At 43.4% G+C, this 21,550-nt stretch overlaps 1 protein-coding gene across 2 annotated transcripts in view; it reads right to left on the bottom strand.

Moving 5' to 3' along the window:
• Positions 1-21,550, bottom strand: part of ADCK1 (aarF domain containing kinase 1) — an 86,857-nt gene that overhangs the window by 48,649 nt on the left and 16,658 nt on the right. For both annotated transcript variants that reach the window (XM_031593137.2, XM_090141452.1), the window contains exon 4: positions 6,915-7,118. In XM_031593137.2, coding sequence (XP_031448997.2) covers positions 6,915-7,118 — 204 coding nt within the window. The remainder of the gene's footprint in view (positions 1-6,914; positions 7,119-21,550) is intronic.

The raw sequence follows: 21,550 nt of genomic DNA, 5'->3' as shown, positions 1-21,550 counted from the left end.
ATCACCCTCCAAAACCCGCCTGTGAAATGGGCTTGTTCACTAAACTCTATGAATAGGAAAGTAGGCACAGCTGGCCTATTCATAATCAACATAAAAAATAGATTAGCACTTTACAGATTAAACATTATCGTTTCAACAGTTAACATAAATCAACTGCACTTACAGACCTAGCATTGCTGCTGCCACTGCAAGGTGACAGGCGTTGCAAAGGGAAAGGCTGTCAGTCCGGGGTGCAGTGGTGAACAGCTCATCTGTCTTCCACCTTGATAAGTTCTCATCTGGCACCCCAAGGGTGCACTGCCAGAGGTTCTTACAAGGAGAAAAGTTGGCTAGGGAAACAAAGGCAGGGGGTTAATTTTTATTAATTCACACGCATTTCAGAGCAATCCAGCAACCCACAATTTTAGGGCTAAAATCCAATTGCCCTACATCCCTCCTTAGGGCTGATGCAGAGCAAAACAACACAAAAAGAGCAACAGCCAACTCCTGGAAGAGAAAGAGACCAGTCGCTCTTTAGAGGCTTCCCTGTTATCTAGCTCTTTTTCTATAGCTCAGAATCATTGGGCCCTTGTGGCTGAATCAAAGCATTCTAACATAAGCAGTGACGCTCATTCAAAAAAAAAAAAAAAACCAACCAAACAAAAAAACTAAAGCCTCATCATTAACTGAGGGAATCACCTCACCAAAGAAGGGCCAAAGATTGAGATTCACTCCAGATGTGCCCTGTCGTCAGGGATGCTAGGAGAATGGACCAGAGTTGGCCACTGACCAGGCTATGGACACCAATTCATTGGAGCTGTTCAGCCAAGCACACTGCCATCAACATGCTGTGGCTGTGTAGTCAGTGGAGAGATAAGACCCACAGAGCCAGTACAGTCAGTATCATTCCCTTCCACCCTGCTCACACAAGAACCACTCAGTGTCTCAAAAAGTTAGCTCAAAAAAGCCAACCTGAAATCTCTGAGCTGGTCCTGATGATTCTAAGTGTCTTTAACAGGACACACTCTTAAGAACTGGTCTCACAGCTCTTTCAAAAAAAAAAAAAAAGAAAGAAAAAGAAGAGGAAGATCTTAGGTTATGGCCCAAAGGACAAAACCCAGCCTGTGACAGATGGTGTGGCACACAGGAGCCCCTCAGGACCTTAGGTACCTCCTTGCCAGCAGGGTCAAAGATGGCAGCAAGCCACAAAGGACAGGGCAGCAAAAGTTACATTGAGTATTTAGTATAAACCCTTTTAACAAGCCTTGGTAATTTTAATTGCTCTAGCCTCTTTCTGCCCTTTCTTGATAAATGGGAATAACAGTTAATAGACCTGAACCAATCCATTACATCCAATAAAATGTTTGGCAAAAATTAGCTTTGTTCTCCACTCACAACTGATACCACTATGGTTTCATCCATTATCAGAAATGAGCCAATTAATGTATATTTTTTACTAATCTTTTGGAATTTGGAAGGGTTGGTGCTGAACAGCCTCTTCCAAGAATTCGCCAATTTGAGATGGAGTGGTTATGTGAGTTTTGTAAAGGAAAAAAACATTGGTTTGCTTCAGCTGAGCTCTCCTGGCACAAGCTGCAAGTCATGTGATTTTATTGCTTCAGTTGTCACAGACAGCTTCATATGTTTGGCTCTGAACCATGCATCTTGTAAAACCAAAGCACTGCAAATCTTAGAGAAAATAAGTGCAAGATGTGCATAATGCTCACAAATGTTCTCTGTATAACAGTCAAGTTACATTAGAAAACTTTCTCTTTTCAGTCTGGCCTGCTTAGCATGGACTGAAACACTTGGCCCACTAATGATGGAAAGAACTTGGAAACTGCCAAGATCCCAATTCTTGCTTCAACTTTCAAAACAGTTTTGCATGTAAGGCTTCCCATGTTCTCACCCATAGCAACTCTTTTACCAGAAAGAAAATCTTCAGGCAAGACTGAAGTCCTTTCTATAGCTCAGCATCCCTTCATGGAATCATAAACTCTCAGGCTGATTCCATAGTACCATAAAACAGCTCACCAGATTGCCTGCACACTTCAAAAATTCATAAAAATGCTATGTCTATTCTACATGTTAGAAAAATGCAGACACACCAAGCTGAGGCCCCATAACTCATTATTTTATCTTATGTCCTTTGTTTTGCCTACAAACAACCTTTTGCCAAAAGATGCCAGATTCACCATGTCATGTTTTTACATTCCTGATGGGTCAAGAGCTAAACAGCTGGAGAGACCTAAAATTCTGACAGAAAACAGGAGATGCAAATGGGGCACAATCACGTAGGAAATTAGCAGATCAGTGGACAAATGACAGGATTCCCTGCTCCCTAAGAGAAAAATCAAGCTTGCTATACCCAGCCTGTACCTGTATCAGAGCACCAAGTAGGAGCACTTCTGAGCGTATCAGCAGATACAGAAGCTTGGAACTGGAATAGTGACCCATGTGCTGAGATGTGGTTTCTGCCTACGGATGGAGCACTGCTGAGCACATCTACCACCTTCACAGGGTGAAAGCACAGATGTGCTGTGCATTACCAGCTGAGACTTGCACCAGGGCAACACTTCAGGTGTCATCAAATCTCTCAAAAAACCGTACTGAAGACAGCCTACCAGCTGCACACAAGACACACCGAGCCAATAAATTCCATGCAGGTAAGCTATATATTAACCCCTATGCACCTAATTAATCTGCAAATTAAAGAAACGAAGGTCACTGAGCATGCAAACCAGAATTACTCCTTTCCATATCATTTTCCATTGCATTTTCTGATCTCAAGTATTTCAGTTTCTTGCAGAAGGTTAAAAGAAAAGTAATCCCTCAGAAATTCTGCTGTCCAACTTCTTTTATTGTAAATCAGTAAAGTTAAAGGATGACAAAGAAGATTAACCTCCCACCTATGCACCAAAACCTTCCTTTTCACGGGCAATGGGGCTTAGAGCATCTAGGAAAAGAAAATAGTCTCCTCACGCAGGGCAGGAGGGAGCACCCTGTCTCAAAGCTCCCTGGGAATAAGGACACCAGCTTGTCATTGGTGTGGCATTAAGGATCAATAACTTTGGAGCTTGAAAGCAGAGCATGCAGGAACACCAGTGACAGAGCAAGGAGGACTACCTGACCCACACAGAGTTCCCTGTTTGCTTTCCCTCTGCATTTAGCACTGGGGCCCTAGTTTTGGGCAGCTGGCACCTGCACGGTCCCAGTGCTGGGGCAGCTGTACTGAGCTCCACCAGCACCGAGAGGCTCATACCCATAAAATGGAGAGATGGGGCACAGTGGAGGCTGTCACAGCAGCAGGGCCCATACAGTGGCTGTTCCTGCCTTCCAGTTGAGTAATGCAAGCCCATTTGTTCTGGGTGACATTAATGCTATTCACCATCCATCTACAGACTCTTTAAATTACCTATTTATGGCCAAAATCCTTTTCATAATTGATAAAAATCTCTTTTTTATAACTCAAGTTATTGAAAAAAGTGAAGATTTTTATTCCTCATTATAATTTTAATACAAATGTGTTTTTTTTTCATTGACAGCTGCTTGAAAGCCCTGAAAGGCCTACCCAAAGAAACTAGAGGAGAGGTGGGGACAGGGCCAGATCTTCCTGTCCCACAGCCACCCTGCACTCACCACAACAGCATGCAGAGTCACTGCCATCATAGCCCCCACTCTGGGGGGGTAACAAAAGGCTGGCAATATCACAGAGGAACAGGAGATCTCCTCTGCTAGATACAAAACCCACAGCAGGCATAAGAGGCTCTCACTGACCTAATTGTAATTTCCCCATGTCTGGTAGTCATGTACATGTGGACCAACTTCAAAGCGCACACCTGGTACAGCTGTCTGGTATCAGATGCACAGCATCAAGAGTGAGAGCAACTGTGCACTACCTGAGCCACAGCAGCACGTTCAGGCAGAGCACTCTACCACTCGGCAAACCTGGGGTAAACAGGCAGCTCTCCTGGCATCCTGGTCTGGTTTAACAACACTGCCAGCCTGGGAGGTGGCTTTCGGGGCTATATCAGGATCTGCAGCATCATAATCTGAAGACCTTGTCACCCAGTAGGGTAAGTGAATCTTCTCCCGGATAACATATGGAGCCAGCTAAAGAAAATGTTTCACATTCCCTTGGGAACAACTTGGATGCTGTAGGACATGCAGTGTAATACCCAACAGCATACTGAAGTCTTTACTACTCTCCCCCAGTGCTGAGCACTGCTTTGACAGTTCTACACATCAGAACTAAGCATGCATCTTGCAGCACTTAAAGAATAGATAAACAATTCCTGAAATAAAGGAATCAGACTGTCCTCTCTGCCACTGCTGGCACTCAAAGGCTGCCATGCTGTACCAGGAGTTCATACAGAAATAGTAGCAAAAAGAGATTCTCCTATTCCTGCTGTCCTTTCTCAGACTGCAGCAGCTCAGGGGCAGGGAAGTTTCTTAATGTAGTGATTAAGGTTGTCACAGCAAAAGCCAGGGCATTAGCACCTTGCTGCATCCCAGCTCCTTTCCCTGGTAGGTTCACATGGCCACGTGGCATTGCCGTGTATGACTGCAGTGACCATGCTCCCCTGTTGTACATAATTATATTTCAACAGTGGACAAAATAAGGCTCATGTACTCAACAGAGAAACTGTTGGGATCTCCATGAGCAATTTAAAGTAGAGGGACAAAGGACAGCCTCCCTCTTAGCAACAGCTTTTGTACGGGGATAACATCATCTCAGACCAGAAGTATGTTTCCTCTTGCACAGCACTGGTGCCATGCCAACACAAGGGTAGGAACACAAAGAGAGCAAAGCCCTTTGACTAAAGGCTGGGTCCCCCAAACACCGCTGTCTGTAAAAATACGTCCTGATTCAGCAACCACAGCACAGGAGGTTCCTCTGCCTCATGTGCTTTGTTTATTAAATCACAGTAAAACCATCAGCGTATCCTGCCCTGCTCGAGCAGCAAGCACTATGACTGTATGGCTGCAGGAGGATTCTTGCAAATGGTAAGCTTGTCCTTGCACTGGTGTAAAAGCCACAGTTAATTAACTGTGGGTGGTCTTCTTGGAGGCACAGGCTAATCATGCAATTAGAAAACTACTTCCCATTATCTGTGCTCCCGCAAGGCAGGGCTGGACTGACATCCTTCTAAATGTATGGCTTTACACCTATTCAAGCTCCTTACATGATTTGTCTTCAATGGAGAGAAGCCTCAACCTCTGGGCTCACCTCAGCCCTTTCTCCCAGCTTTTAACTAAGTGAGCAGTGGAAGCAACAAACTCAATCCCTGTCAAGTTCTCAGTAAGGGCCTGTTTTGCCTTTCAGTCTTCCCTGGAGCACAACAAACTCTCCAGCAGTAGTGTAAGTGTATGCTGATGTGGGTACCTGGGGTCCAAACAGACAGATTGTCAAAAATTTCTAGAGGCCTTTAGCTTAACAGCAACTGAGACTGTTCCCGTTTCAGCAATTTTCACTCAGCTCTCCAACAGCTTCAGTAGATACTTGTGAGGGAACAGAATCATTACAAAATCATTACAGAAACAAACAAAATCCTTAATTTACCACCTTGTAACTAATAGCCATGGACATTTACCTACGATTTTAATACACCCAGTTTCACCAGTTATTTTCATATATTCTATTCATTCTATTCTCTTCATTTCTCTCTTCTTTCAATTATTGTTTTTTTTCCTCTCTTTAGCGTTTCCTTTTTCTTTTCCCATTCCTATCTTTTTATCCCCCTGTCTCTTTAAAATTAAATATCGCCCAGCACTGCCCATGTGAGTGCCGTGAATGCTAAGAGGGAAGGGCTGCCGTGGAGACTGGATTCAAGCTGTCTCGCTGGGAATCAATGAGGCATGGAGGTCTTGTCTAGTTCCCAAAATGCTGAAAGAAATCAGGATATCTGTGGCAGCTGAACACACGTTTCAGAAGGGGCTCACCTCCTTAGCATGTGGCTCTGCTTCTGAGAGACACCACACAGGCAGACAGAGGTGGCTGTTTCAATCATTTAGTAGTAGCTAACCTCAAGGTGATTTTTCCACATCTGCAGAAGTGAGATTGTAGGGTGAAGCTCCATAGAGCAGCAGGGCTTTGCAGGGAGCAGACAGCCTGTCCTGCTCCATCTATCCACTGAGCTATGAAACACAGCTGGTACTGGCCATGCTTTGAGGATGCAGTGCCGAGCAAGGAAGCATTTAGCTTGCAGGAAAGGAAAGAGAATGCAGGCCAGGAGCTGACACTAACCCTTGCCATTCAATTGCAGGGAGATACAAACTGTCATTCCTAACTACAACCACCACATCCAAATCCATCCACTATATATCCACTAGGTAGGTGCAAATACATCACTCAAACCCCCTTGTTCTCCCCACACCTCCTCACCACACAGACTTCCTGAAATACACCCAAAGAGCCCCATAAACCTCTTTTGTATCAGCAGCTCTGTATGTACACAATTGCTTCTATTCTTCAACAGCCTGTCTCTCACCAAGCAATTCCACCTTTTCTACTATTGCCTTTGTAACAGTTTCCTCCTCCCTCCCACATCAGCTGTGCTCCTTGAAATGCACCTGGTCAGCCTGGGAGTTGTAAGGCGGATCTCTTCTCTTACAGGGCAAGACACAAAGCAGCAGAATGCTCTCTTTAAATATCACAGTTACTTTTCTTATATCTGATGAACGCAGACACTCACCTCTGATCTCAGTGCTGCAGCCTGCTGGGGGTTAATGGCTACAAATTCCTTGGATATTATGCTACCTGACTGCAAGCACCAAAAGTGATTTATGCTATTATTTTCTTCGAAGGTTAATTAGGGGCTCAAAAAATCTAAAGGGTTGTCAGTGCCAGCTGGAACTGGTCTACTGCAGACAAGGGAAAGCAGTCTTTCCTCACAGAACCCTGCAAACGCACCTTTGTCCTCAGCAGCCCTTACCTCTTTGCCGAGATCCTCACGGATGACTTGCTCGATCTCTTGCCTGGTGCTCTGCGGGGCCTGGCTGTGCAGCACCTTGAGTGTGCGGGTGTACTCCTCTGGCAGCAGGTAGTCAAGTGCTCCCAGGTGCTGGCCCACCTTGATGAAGGTGCCTCGGTTGGCACAGCACAGCTCTCGGAGGCGCTCAGCAGAGCGCAGGTGCACCTGCAGAGAGACAGAACATCAGCCAAGCCCTTTTGCTACCTGTTACATGCACAGAACCACGTGTACACCTATTTATCTGCTATTGAAACACTCAGGAATTTCCGTTCTTGATTTTGGGCTTCATCTGTGTAAGTTAACTATTAGGACTCCACCTTGATTTAGTGGGACTGAAGCAGACCAGGACAAGATACTCCAGAGCATAAGGGGCTTCCATATGCATCTGCACAGGCACCATGATCAGGGACAGCAAATCAGCTTTTGGCTCTGCCCAGGGCTACATCCTCATACAGAACATAATGTCTACCATAATTATTATCCACCACTTTGATGCACAGGGAACCCTTGTAAAAAGACAAATGTGAGTACTGCAAATAATACTGGACCCTCTTTGAGGGAACAAAGAATTCAAGTGAGAAGAAAATCACAGATACCAACCTGGGAACACTCAGGAGTCTGGAAGAAGAGTCTATTAAAAAATATTATTAAAAATAATTAAAACTACAGATATCTCTGATAGTGAGGAAGAGCAATATGTGGGAAGTTCTTCACACTCCTCAGCCCACTTCAAAATACCAAAAGGAGAAATTACACCACTCAAGTCCAGACACACCATAGTCTTACTGCTCACTGCCAACAAAGTGACAGTATTTTTTATGAACTAGGAAGTAGGAGACTTACTGGTTTTGCTTACACTAGCCAAAAAGCATGCAAATGACAGAAACTATCACCTACCATTTGCCCACTCCCAAGGTTCACTCACTCTGCCTCTCAAGAGCCAACCAGTCACCACATCTTTTATTGACAATAATTTATTCTGCTTTTATTACTCTCAGTAGGAAAGCCTCCTGCCAAGGACAGAGCTACACTCAATATTCTTTCATAAGTTTCAGATAAGCTTACCCGATACATTAATAAAATCTAAGCAAATCAATGACAAAAAGCAACTGTGCGCCCATCTCCTGGCAGTGCTCAGCATCTGTCTTAATAGAGGCTCCTAAATTCCTATGGCTTCCACATTGTAAATCACTGAAGGTCAAATCCTGCATGTGCAGACCTCATCTGGCCAGGAAATACCAAGATATCATGGTAAGGGACTCTACTGAAAGCCTTAAAGTATGTGGCAGAGATGAACACCATCACAAAAATGCAGAAATGCCACCACACACACATCCACACCCACGTGTGGATGTCTCTGTTTAATGGCCACTTCTGCCCTCCATGCAAAGCAGTGCTATGTCACACCACAGGGCATGGCAAATGTCTTGCTTCTGGGAATGCGTCAGGGGACAGGCTGGGTGCTGAGCTGCAAGTGCATGAAATACAGGCCAAGGGGAGTGTGAAGAGAATGTGAGAGTCTCACACTCCGTATGTGAGATCTGACAGCTTGATGCACACATGCACGCACACACACACTTTCCCTAGGTGGCCATGCACAGGCAAGCATAAATGCACAAAGAACATGCTTATCTCAGCATATTGTCTGCTTAAAAGCTCTCACAGATGCATAGGTAGAAAATAACATCCACAAGCAGTCCTGAAGCATCCCATATTCCTGTGCCACATCTTGCACACCTGCTTTGAAGCTCCTGCTGTAACCAGGGCTCTACCCTGGTTGTTTTCTGCTTTTTCCTTCCATGTGCAGAAGAAAAAGCAGGCCAAAAGGGGATAAGGAAAAGAAGCTGTGAAAAGGACAAGAAAGCAAAGAAGAACACAGGGGGAGTAATGGGATGAAAGAAGAAAGCAGGGGGAAGGAGAAAGCCAGAGCAGCTGGGTATTTTGTCAAAGCACAGGGAACTCAGCCCATTACAGGAATGCAGGCTGTAGTGCAGCTTTGATGATTGCCCTCTGCAGACTCCGGCAGCAGCAGAGGAACTCCTGCTGAAGGCTGAGTAGGGCTAGCTCCCCGCAAATGCTGGTCCAGCTGCAGCCCAGGGCACAAGAAGAACACAGCACCAGGCCGGCCTCCTTGCAACAAGGGAAGGCCAGCACATGGACTGTGATCCCCACAAGATGCAGCAGGAGCCCATTGAAAGGCTCTGGGCTGCTGCATGGCTCAGGGCAAAGCACCAGAGATAGATGCCAGGGCTGTAAGACAGGGCTGGGCATGAAGCCTGGGATGGCCAGCTGGGACCAGAGGCACTGGTCTCAATGCATTTTGCCACCTTGCAAGGATCACTGGGAAATGGCCGGGTGGTGAATAACCAAAGACAGCTGGGAGGAAGGAAAACTCAAGTAACTGCATATACAATTGATGCAGACACACTTGGATGCAAGGTATATCTTCATGCCTGTCACTGCAGACATGACAGGAAATTTTAGCTCTCCCGAACTTATCCATCCAGCAGAGAACCTAGTTTTGCCTTGTGATCACACAGCAATCCTCAACAACAGAGACAATGGCACTCTGACAGAAGAGTTAAATGGATCAGGAATCCCACACCCAGCATTCTCTGCCAGCACATTTATGACTGACCTGGCTGACACTCTGAGACAACTGCCCTGGATGCTGTCAGGATCAGGGGACAGCAGCTCCTGCCCATTGTTAACTGAACAATATATACTGGAAGAAGAAAACCTACCTGTAACCTTCAACATAACAAAACTTCAGTCTTCATTAAAGGCAAAGGTGAGAATGAAGCAGGACTGTGAATCTCGCTGTCAAGGTCTCTTTTCTTATCACACAGGACAAGGTGTTCAGAAGAAAAACATTCTTAATGCTATTAATTATCTTGATCTTCTCAAGCCAGGTCATGGTCCAAATGCAGCATTTGTTTCTTTCATCCTAGCCATAGGCAAAGTAAGAGGGCCACACTCCTCCTACTGTGTCTGCCTCTGTTGACCCACGTTTATGTCCTATCTCAAAGAAACTGCACAGTGAATGGAAATCCCCCAGAATGGCTCAGAGCTTTCTCCAAGAAATCTCATAAGATACTGCTTTGTTACATAAGCAATACCTTGAATGTTCTTCTTATCGGGGAAGGAGCTAGGAATAACAGCCAGTTAGACATGGACCTGCTTGTATGCACCCTGCCTAGAAGCATGCTGCAAAGAAAGAAAGCATTTCACATACAGAGGATTACCAAGAATAAGCCTCCCTCAGGAAGCACTTCAGATCACAAATGCTGTCTGAGTGTGCAGATGGCTGCTTCCCCAACCCACATGGGCATCCCTTTCTCGCTCCATACTCTCTCCAAATTTCAGCAGGATCAATTCTCCATTAGCCTACAGCATGGCTATCAGACCTATGTGGCTTGCCTAAACCCTGACTAGACTGGGATTAACACTAATTACTAAAATGGTTGCATGTGGGCCATAATGAAAGCAGGAATTCTCAGATGTGGAGTAGAGACTCCTCTGGTATGAAGCATATACTCTGCAAGCAGGAGAGCACGAGGACATCTGTTAGTTTATCCTTGATGTACAAGCAGATCTGGCTGCTCAAGCCATTTTGATGTTTTGAAGGAGTCTTTGCTCACAGAGACCCTGGCAAAGCAACAGACATGCAGGTGCCACAACTGAGCAGACATTGTAATAATCTTGCTTTCAAATGAAGGAACTAATTTAGAAGATAATAAACACCAAAGCTAAGATTCCCTGGTGCCAACTTGAGTATTTTACCTAGTGATAGAACTAGCAACAAAAGAGCTCAGAAAGACCACTTAGGACAGCAAGGTAAGTGGTGGAAGCATTCTTCGTATGAAAAATCCTTCAGAAAAGTCATTCCAACCCTGAGGGGCATACTCACAGTTGGCAAAACGTGAAACGAGGATTAGGGATGCAGAGAGAAAAATCTGAAATGCAATTAGTCAAAAACATAACAAGTCACCAGAAATTCCTGGTGATGAGAGCTGCCTACAGAAATACTGCAAACACAAATTCCTCAGAAAGGCCGTCAGGCTGGATTTTTACAGGAAGATGGGTCTAGAACAGTTGCTCCTTCCTCTCACCCCCACACAGGGCAGCACACTTGGGCAGGTGAGCAGCAGCAGTTCCACACTGCTTCCTGCCCATTCACTTTCACTTCAAGGCCAGGTTTGATGAGGCCCTGGGCAGCCTAGGCTAGCAGGTGGCAAGTCTGCTCAAAGCAGGAGGTTGGAACTTGACTTTTAAGATCCCTTGCAACATAAGCCATTCTACAATCCCACCTACTTCTCAACCTGAGCAAGGGAGGGGGGTGGAGATGCCTTCTCTTGCCACTGCCAGATGCTGAGAAGTCTGCCGTAGGCCTGCCCATCACTGCTAACAGTGCGGATACACTCTCCACATCAATATTTTTAAAAAGCTGAACACATCAATCATATAAAAATTGCACTTGATTTCAAAAGGTAGCTGAAATGTTAATAATGATAACAAAAAAAAAAGGACTAAAAAAACTGTTAGCTTCCAGAGAACTGAAGGGGAACAAATGGTCTTTTGCTTTTAAAAAAAAGTCCAGAATATTCTGGGAAATTACAATCCTGTTAGCTTTTATTCTGTATCAACTAAATTAGCTGAGACAATAATTACAAAGAGTACTAAAAATCACCTTGCTATCTGTGATACCGATGTAAAAAAGCCAACAGGAATTTGAAGAGGATAAAAAAAGAAATCATTCTTCACCAGTCCACTAAAATACTCTAAGCACATTAATGCAACAGTCAATACAAGAGAAAGGGGAGGATATTCAATCAGGGCTTTCTAGTACCTTTCAATAAATTCCCCCACTAAAAGTGAAAGGATAAACAAGGAATTATCGGACAAGATGTAAGAGCATTCTTTTACATCCTTTGCTCAGTTATCCCATTCCCTGCTCAGAATTCCCTCTTCACAACACCAAGCCTGGAGCACTATAGACAGTAACAGTGGGAGACTCTCTGGATAGGACAAGGGTGCAACACGTAGCGGTGTTTTCACCACAGCTCCATTCCAACCTGCTCTGAGCAGTTTTAGACAAGGTGATACTGCAGAAGCCCTGTCTACATTAGCACCTGCAATGTTGTTACTCCATTGAGGCTGAACTAGCAGCAAAACCACCAAAGAATGTGCTGAAAAGGGAAACAGGTAGCGCCCACAAGGCAGAAGGGGCTACAACGGGAGGTCCTTCATCACTGTTGAAAACTAACAGTAATGTCCTGTTAATCCCCTCTCACACTAAGTTTTAATTTCCCTGCTAGCAGTAGAAAGGAGAGACCAGCACAATGACATAACTTGCAGGAGATACAAAAGAAAGTATTCAGCACTATGGAAAAATAAGCGCTACCAGGTCAAGTCCCAAAGAGAGGTAAGCAATCAATGGACTAGCAGATCACCCTCAGCACCTAGGGCTGCAAGGCTACCTGTATAAGAAGGAGCAATGTATCCTACCCACACACACACTGGTGGGTTCTAAACCACTTGTAAGGATTGAACAGGTGCATCATGTTACTGTGGATGGCTAAGCAAAGGCACCTGCACAGCGCACCAAGTGGGCCTCAGAAAAAAAGCCAAACCAAACAGGCTGCGTGGCTGTATAATGAAAGAGAAAAGACATGAGAGATATCAAAATGCTGCTGTATAAACTGAAAGCACAAAACTAACCTAAGATTCTGGACATTCCATCACAGAATGAGGTACAGACGAAAAAGAAAAGAGGACAGAGAAAGGCAAGAAAAAAAAATTAACTCGTATTTGAGAAGAGACCATAACGAAGAGATCTGAAATGTTAAGGGGCTGCTTTGATTAGAGAGAGTTGCTGTTCAACAGAGACAGGAGTTACATGAAATAATAAAAGGCAAATCTGCCTTTTTCCTATTTCCAGCTCTCATAAAACAGCAAATAATATGGCATTCCACAGAACAACAATCTTTAGTCATTTTTTAAATACCATTTTGTACAGCATTAACCAGGGGCACTCACTATCAGAGGACAGAAAAGCCAAGAGCTTAATGGCATTCAGAAAGGCTCAGACATTCATGATAAAACAACCATACCTGATTTAATATGGAGCTTTTCATCTCTAGAAGTGCTTTTACAAAGCTTTTTACAAAACTCAGGATTGCTATCCCCCATGTTGCAGACTCATAAAAACATTACCTGTAATAAAACGTCTAAAGGGCTTTAAACACTGTTGCTCAAAGCATCAAGACAAAAATCACCCTATTGATCAGCTGCAGTGAGAGACAGAATGCAAACAGGGTGCACTGGTGGCTCCCACCATCGTTAAAATCTCCCAAGAACCCATTTGGTGCATTCAGCTCCCATATTCCAATAACAATGGGCAACCTTTTTGCTGAGGCTCAACTGGTTTCCAAGGATCTTCTATATTTATTAAATTCTCTGCCACTTGGACTTGGAAATCCTGATAACGGTGGGGCTGCATGCACATGACTAGTAGAACTATAGAGCAGCTTTAAATAACCCAGTGCAAACTGGAGAGGAACAGAAAGAAGTCCACCTCAGTTTAACACAGTGAGCAACTGAAATCACATGCCATGCCAAATATTTCTGTACTTCTGTGTTTTAAAAACAACAGAAAACCTAGAACCCATTGAAACAACAGAGTGGTTGCATCCAAGAGGCTGTTATCTCCTTTTTCAACAAGTCTGAATAGCATCCAGTTAATATAAACTACTACAGCCTTCCCTAACACTATCAGCCTGGTAATCAAACTGACTGACAGCAGGGATGTAGCACTGAGACACAATACAAAATGTAATTCTTATTGCCTCCTTTATACACTACCTTTTATTCCTACTATTTACAAAAGCTCATTCTTATGCACACCAGAGACTACCCACTCAAATGCTTCCTTCCACTAATACTAACTGATCGCACTGCTGATTGCAAGCTGAATGTGTATCTTTGGAACTGGAATACTCCTGGTGCAATGCAGCCCACAGTCTAATAATTCATTATTTGTGTAAGTCATGTACAACACTTAAGAAAATTTCTCTGTGGGTTTCTGTCTGCTCATAGGACATGAAGGCATTCCACAAGTTCTCACTTAAGCAGGTAGGTTGGTACCTTTTCAGTCCCATACTTTTTAGTCAGCTGTGTTTCAGGGGTAAAAGAGCTTCACCCAAATCCCAGTTCAGACTTCCATACCTCATAAGAGTCCTGGCAGAGACCAAAATCCTTCAGAAATTCCAGCACAACCATAGGTAGCCAGTGAAACAGCCAGAAAGTAGGAAAGAGAAAGCTATACAAGGACTGCTCTGAAAGTAACGCCTCCTACTTTATTATGCTGGCCCATGACAAAGGCAGATGGCGCTGGTGGTATGGGAGTAAAGGTTGAACTTTCCCACCATTTTGTTACATACATATTACATTTTGTCGCCACGTAAAAGATGGCAGCAAAGGGGCAGTCTGACAGAATGGCATCTGATGTGTTACTGTGGATGAAGAGAAGGTGCATCACTGAATCCCTCCACATGAAAAAAAAAATAGCACCTATTAACATTCATCAATGACTGCAGAACATTTATGGAGAGCAAACACAGGGGTGAGTGGTGTGTTTCAGCAGTAGCAATAGCAGATCACCTCCTCTGATGTAGGTTGTTTTTTGTTTTTGTTTTGTTTTTGTTTGTTTTTTTGAGTTGTTTTTTTTTTATACAAGCACAGCATATAGGAACTTGTTCATTGTTGTTGAAAATGCTGATAGTGGTGACTGTGTTTCAAAATTGTGTTTTGTAGTTGAGAATTTGCTCTATCAAATAGTGTTGTTGTGCTCTTTGTATCTGTTGTAGTTTCTGTGGAAATAAACAGGAAGCATTATTTTCGGAGCTACCCACATAGTTTGCAAAGAATAAAGGGCAGAAATGACTCCTTAGACTGAAGCAACCATTTTATAGCCTCCCAGTTCCATGAATACAGGAGCAACGTGTCATTCAGCACGGCCAGTGAACCCTGACCAAATGGAAGGAAGATCACAGTGAATTTGTCAGCTGAAATCTAGTGTTGCTGCTAGGGCCTTGCATCACAAATGCTTGAGAAGCTGAAATTTAAGCAAACAAACACATTTCATTACTTGTGCAAATTTGTGGAGATCAAGAAAAACTTTTCCAAACATTCCAAGGCAGACCACTTACAGATATACAAGCTGTCACCCTTGGGGTTATCAGAACCACAAATTCCCATGCACAAGCACACACAGTCAGCTGACATCCCACCTACACTGCACAAACTCCCCCACTAATTCCTTTATTCACAGCATGGCTTTCAACAATAAGTATAGCTGACAAAGGGGAGGCCCAGCAACAAAGCCCTAAGTCAAGACACCACATGATTAGGGAAACATTTCTGCTTGGCTGGGGTACACCTCTTCCAGCAGTCACTGGAGAGGAGAAAGCAGTGCTGCTTGGCCACAGTCATCTTGCTGAACTCTACCCTTCCTGACTGGTGCATGCACAGCCAGTGCTGATCATCTGCTCATGCTCCATCTTCATCTTGCTCCAAGCTCGGTCATTTGTGCTCTGATTATCCCTCATTACTGACGACCTTGCTGTAATGAGTTTTAATCTGCCTCATATTAATTAGGAACATTTTCATTACCCAGCTCAATTTTAGGTAAATAGCTAATAGAAGCAACTGAGCAGCAATTAGTTATCTGTGGGGCAGTCCAGGAGAAAAATCAGAAGGGAGCAGTTGATTCCCTTCTTCTGTGATATATGGTACTATTCTTTCTAAGTCTCCTTAGCAGAGAGCATAGGGAAGGGATGGCCAGCTAAAATAACTGGGACACAGCACTTCTACTACTCTAGCATTACCTGCCTGTTCTTGCCCACTAACAGTTCCAGATCAAACACCTGAGCATGGGAATCTGAGACTAACATCAAGTTGAGCCCTTTATCTACAGACATTGCCTCTCCAGTGAATGTGTGACTGTTGTGCCAAAATAACAATCAATTTGATGCTGCAGACAAGAGGCCTATACGTCAGACACAATTTTGAGGGCTTTAAAGTACAAGCATTCAGAAAACTAGATCTCTACTGCACGGAACAGCTAAGACATCCTTCAGCACGGATCAGTGGTAGAGTTCCTGGTCATTTGAGTAACTTAACCACAAGGAGGAAATAAAATCAGCTGTAATACTGTAAGGCAATGGCATATTTCCTGTGGTAGGTACAGGCACTGAGCATATTGCAGTACTGGACACAAGCCATAAAAAAGTAGCTGTCAGCACATAATCCAGAAGAGAACCCAGTTCACCAGTTCATAGCCACACTGGTTTCTGAAAACTTAGCAGGAGTAAACTCTGCAGTAATTTAACATAGCAGATCTGATTCAGATACATTCAAGGAGCCAGTGAAGGCAAGGACAGTTATGCCCCCTTGGCTGAAATATACTTGGAGTTCCAGAACAAACTTTAAGAGACGGTTCATTCTGGATGGATTCAGAGACATCTTTTGCCAGCCAAAAGGTCTCTCCTTTACAATTAAAGAAGTTGATGATTTACTGAAAATGGATACTGAAGCAACACCAGAGCATTGCCTCACTAGAGATATGGAAGTGAAACTTTGGAAGGTAAGAAAGGAAGAGGAATTTAAAACAGTAGTATGTTCTAAAGCCTCTGGGCAGAATGGTGAACATACATTTCAAAGCCTAAGCTACTTCATGGGAAACCTGAAGGGCAAAACAAAGGCTAGTTTCCATTCCATATGCCAAACCAGACTTTATATTCCTCACACGAGTGACATTCTCTCATAGTTCTGTGCAGCTCTGTGCTCATCCCTTGATCCCACCTTGCTGAGGACAATGGGTACACAAGGCTGTCCTGATTCACTACAGAATACCCACAAAGGAAAGGAAGTCACTCAACAGCATGGCTGCAGGAAGCAGAGACATTCACAGAAGCTGCAGTGAAATCAGGCACGTCTCAATCCACTGATCACGGTGACTGCAGCTCCTGTTACAGAGGCAGGTAAAACAATAAAAAATTTGACACAGTATCTTAAATTCTTGCTAGCAAAATTAATTCAGCTCAGCTTGGATCAAATCACATGGAGTGACAGGAAAAGCAAGCTGAGGGTTGTGAAGACATTATCTTAAACAGTGTTGCTTTTAGCTGTGGTAGGGGGCTCCCAGCCATCACTCTTATTAAGTCCTACTTTAATTGCATTCAGTTGTTGTAGGGAACAAGATCAACTGGAATGTGTTACATTCAGAAGCGTTCCCTAAACAAGAACTGCTGACATACCCTACGGAAACTGGAGGCTAATAAACTAATGGCAAGAGATTATTTTTGCAGCAAAAATGCTCCAGGGGGAGAACACTCCCCAGACAGCTATACCTGCACAAGAAAATGCTGGGTAGGGATTAGCATGGGAAGTGAGTTCTGGCCCTCAACAAGGGAAAGGGAGGGGAAATTAGCTCAGACAAGGCCACAGTAGGATTTAGTTGCCACTGGTCCTTAATGGCTATGCACAGAGAGGCTTCCCAATAGGGACAGGGGTGTAGAGACAGTCTTTCCACTGAAAAAGTCCCAAGTCCCAGGTAAGCAAAACAAATAAGGCAGGGTATGACAGGAGCCACTACAAGACAGCTGAGCCAGGATAGTATTGATGAGAACGAGTTTCATGATTTGCCCTCGGTAATAAAACCAGTGATACCGAGAGGATTAACTTGGTAACATCTTCCAACTGCTCAAGTGATCAGACACTGTAAATGGGAAAGGAAGCATACAGAGTGCTAATGGGGGCAGTGAAGAGGTGGAAAATGAAGTGAATATCAAGTTAATCTGTTCAGTGTTGAATATTCCTGACCTTCAAAGAAAAGCAACAGACCCCAGTAGCAGACATGAGGATGGACACTTGATTGCCTCTTCTAGTCTCCTTACCCCATCCTGCAATAAAATGGAGCTGGAAAAGATACAGAGTCTAGAGGAATTTCTAAGATACGTTGACAGATGAGATTTATAAAGATGGAAGTCATATACAGAGAAGAAAAGATGAAGAAAGCTCAGCTAAGTCCCATCTAGTTCAGCAGCAGCGGCACAAGACAGGGTAGCTTCACAGAGTCTGCTCTCCTAGTGTGGGTGTGCAGGGAAGAAGGAAGAGCAGAGGCAGCCGCTGCTGCTGGAGGGGAGAAATCATCACATCCACTTTGTCAACACCGAAGAATCTGGGCTGACATTTTTTTCTTCTCGACAGTCGAATCCCACCCTACCAGCTGCATGTCACAGCTGACCTCCAGTCAGGACCTATCTCAGTCAAAGTCAGGCAATTAAGCCGTGTGACAGCAGCTTCTCCCCCTTCCACATATACAGCTTCACTCCCGGCAGGTCACTACAATGGCCAGGAAAGCAGAGAAAACAGGTTCAATTCCTCAGTGACAGTCACACAACAGCATTTGGTTTGGTCACAGAATCCAGAAAGAAGAATTTCCGTTGCAGTCTCTCCAGAGATCTCAATAAATTATTTCCTTACCAAACTGACACAGGCAGATTCTTCTCCCCTTCTTTAATCTGAAATGCCCTGACCTTTAAAGTACAGCCCTCTTCCCATAAGAAAAGGGTGCCTGAAGAGGAGAAAGACTGCAATACATGAAATACCTAGAAGTGATTAAATTAGATTGACTAGGAACTCAGGAAAGATAACAACCATGGGATTATGCTGTCAATTAAAAAAAATTGCTACAACTGTCATAGCACTACAGCCAACCTACAGAGAGTGGCTGCAGTGGCACTAAGTCATCACCAATAGTAAAGCACAGTTCTAATTTTAAAAGGGCCTATGTTGGGAAAAGAAAAAAAGTCCCCTTGTTACTCAGCAGATCTGATCCCCTCTGGGTATCAGTCAGAGTAGCTATCTTCAGTGAAAAATATATAAATGTCTGTAGCTTTTTTCCTCTAGTTAAGAGCACACAGCTCCACACCAAGAAACAAAGCTGCATCACTTAGCATCTCAGCAGTGACACCACTATGGAGACTGAGGTGGTGCCTCTTCAGATTCATGTACAAACAATAGACTTGCTAACCTGCAATTAGAAGGTCAGATCCCTTCCCATAGCCACTCCTCTGCTTTCACACTGGAAACAGCTGGTCTGTGTAGTTGCCAATCGAAGCAGAATTCATAAAAAACATGCTCATGTGGGTGCCCCTGGAAGTGGCATTTGGTCTGCTGAATCTTTATGGATGGTAAGAACACAAGAAACAGTGAGAACTTGTATCGACTTTGAGGGTGCCACTTAAAAATAGCATGAGGTAGCAGCTTAAAAAAAGTAAGAAGTATGAATATTAGACATGGCATCACACTGAGATTAGCAAAAGGACAGCCCAAGTGAACCCATATGATGTTTAGTCACTACCCAGAGCAGATTACTTTTGCTCCCACAATAGGCAGAAGAAATTACCCTCAGCAGTACCAGAGGCAATTGCCTTTATTGTATGCAGTATCACAACAAAAAGCACCGCATGTGTTCACCCTGCACTTGGCTATGGCTCACCTAGGTTGTGAAGGGAATGAAATTGAGATCATCTTAATGTACACCTATATATTCAACATTTTGCCCTTTCCATTGCCCAGTTGTCGAGTTTTACCTCTCACCTAGGAGATAAATGAGCATCCACAAGGCAGGGATACTATATTTGTAAGTGTCAAATATAAGAAACAAAAGTAAAAAAGTTAGTAAAGCTGATGGATGCCTTGTTTCATTATAGTTTTAATAAAATGAAGCACCCAATCCCACTGTAGGCTCACTGTCAGTCATTACTTCAACTTATGAGGAACTGGGTACAACATGAAATAGTGTCAGTGCACAAGAAGCTGGGTACACATTCAACAAGAAAAGGAGCAGAAAGACTTCATTTCTTTATTTTCAGGTTACATATCCTATCCAGGACCAAACAAAAATGTTTGGTCAATAGTCATTAAGAGTGGTTCAAACTAGGACATCCTAAAACAGATCTTTTCTCGACTGCCTGTGGAAAAATATCACCATTCTTACTTCCCACTCTCTCAGAGAAGCAACTACATATAACAAGAAATGGGTTTTATCCAGTAGAAATCTAAGACAGGTCTTTTCTTGATATAAGAGATGCCAATTATTACAAATAACTTTTGCAGATAGCTGAAGAAACAGGGTAAGAAAAGCTTGTTCCTTCATTACCCAGTTAGAACTTCTCAGTGAAGAATACTGCAAAACTGGCCATACTTGTCACAATTTAAAAAACAAAACACCATCTAGACATCCAGAGGCTTCAGTTTGAATCTCACATGAGCAAAAGTCAAGGTTTTCCTTTGTCAAAAGGAAAAGAATCTGGTATAGGAGGCTAACATTGGACAAGAAAAAACAAAGACGATACTACAGTAGAAACAGACAAGCCAAAACCACTTTCTAATGCTGACTAGAAAGTAAATAAACTCCGGACAAAAAGTCTATCATAAAGTCAATCAGTATGATACCTGACAGAAAAAAAAATATTGAAAAAGATTCTCAAATGGATCAGATCTTGCTGGCAAAATACAATCACTGTGAATAAGACCCAAAGACAAAACTTGAGAGACCAAAAGGACCACAGAGAATTAAGCACTGCATAAGATGGTTGTGAAGCAAGCAATGAAAGCATTATTTATGGATTACTAGCATCTGATATCTATTAGTTCTTACTAACTAACATTTGCATACTTCACCTGGAAATCCCATTAAAAAAAAAAAGGTTGAAGTTAAAATGAAACATGGAGTTGACTCCAGAAAGCATATTAGCATGGAAAGCGTGACAGATACTGTCTTGGTTTTGTCTCTAGAAAAGAGTGAAGCTTCTATCTTCTCCCATTAGGGAGATCATGGCATGAAGGGGGGCTGTACCACTGAGGATTTAATCCTTTTGAAGGAAGGGAGTGAGTGCTGGATATATAAACACTTGGTTAGTGTTGATAAACTCAAGAGAGGGGATGCTGGTCCTGATTAGATTTTGCTAAGTCACTGCTGCCTAATAACTTGAGTGAGATGTCAAACAAGGCAAAGCTGATGACATGAACAGGACTCCCCCAGGAGGCTTCTTTAAATCTACATTATGCCTCTTCTAGAGCATAAGACAGACTCATTTTTAATTATGTGCTCATCAGCACACGTGATTTACTAACATCCTGTACTGGCAGACAATTATGAGATATAATGTAACTGCCTCCTTGAAAGCACAAATAACAAGTCCGCATGAATTACTGTCCAGACTACACATAAGTTGGGTGAACTTCTAAATACAGCCATGAGCCATTCAGTTATTTCTAACTCCTACTCTCTTGGGCTAGAACAACACAGATCTTATGTCCTTCACAACAGGAACCCTTAATGAACATAAAGTAGTTCAAATAATGACTTGGTGCCTTGCTCTAAAACCCATCAAATTCACAAGTCTATCACTGCTGCTGAACCAAGATCCTACTGGTTCAATACCAACCACAAAGACCACCCCTCCATATGGCAATGCCTTATTTCATGCTTATTTTGGCAAATGGTATTGGAAAACCAAAAGCTC

The sequence above is a fragment of the Phasianus colchicus genome, chromosome 5, assembly GCF_987193195.1.
Source record: "Phasianus colchicus chromosome 5, bPhaCol1.hap1.1, whole genome shotgun sequence".
Lineage (NCBI taxonomy): Eukaryota > Metazoa > Chordata > Aves > Galliformes > Phasianidae > Phasianus > Phasianus colchicus.
This window is presented reverse-complemented; position numbering and strand designations above follow the sequence as displayed.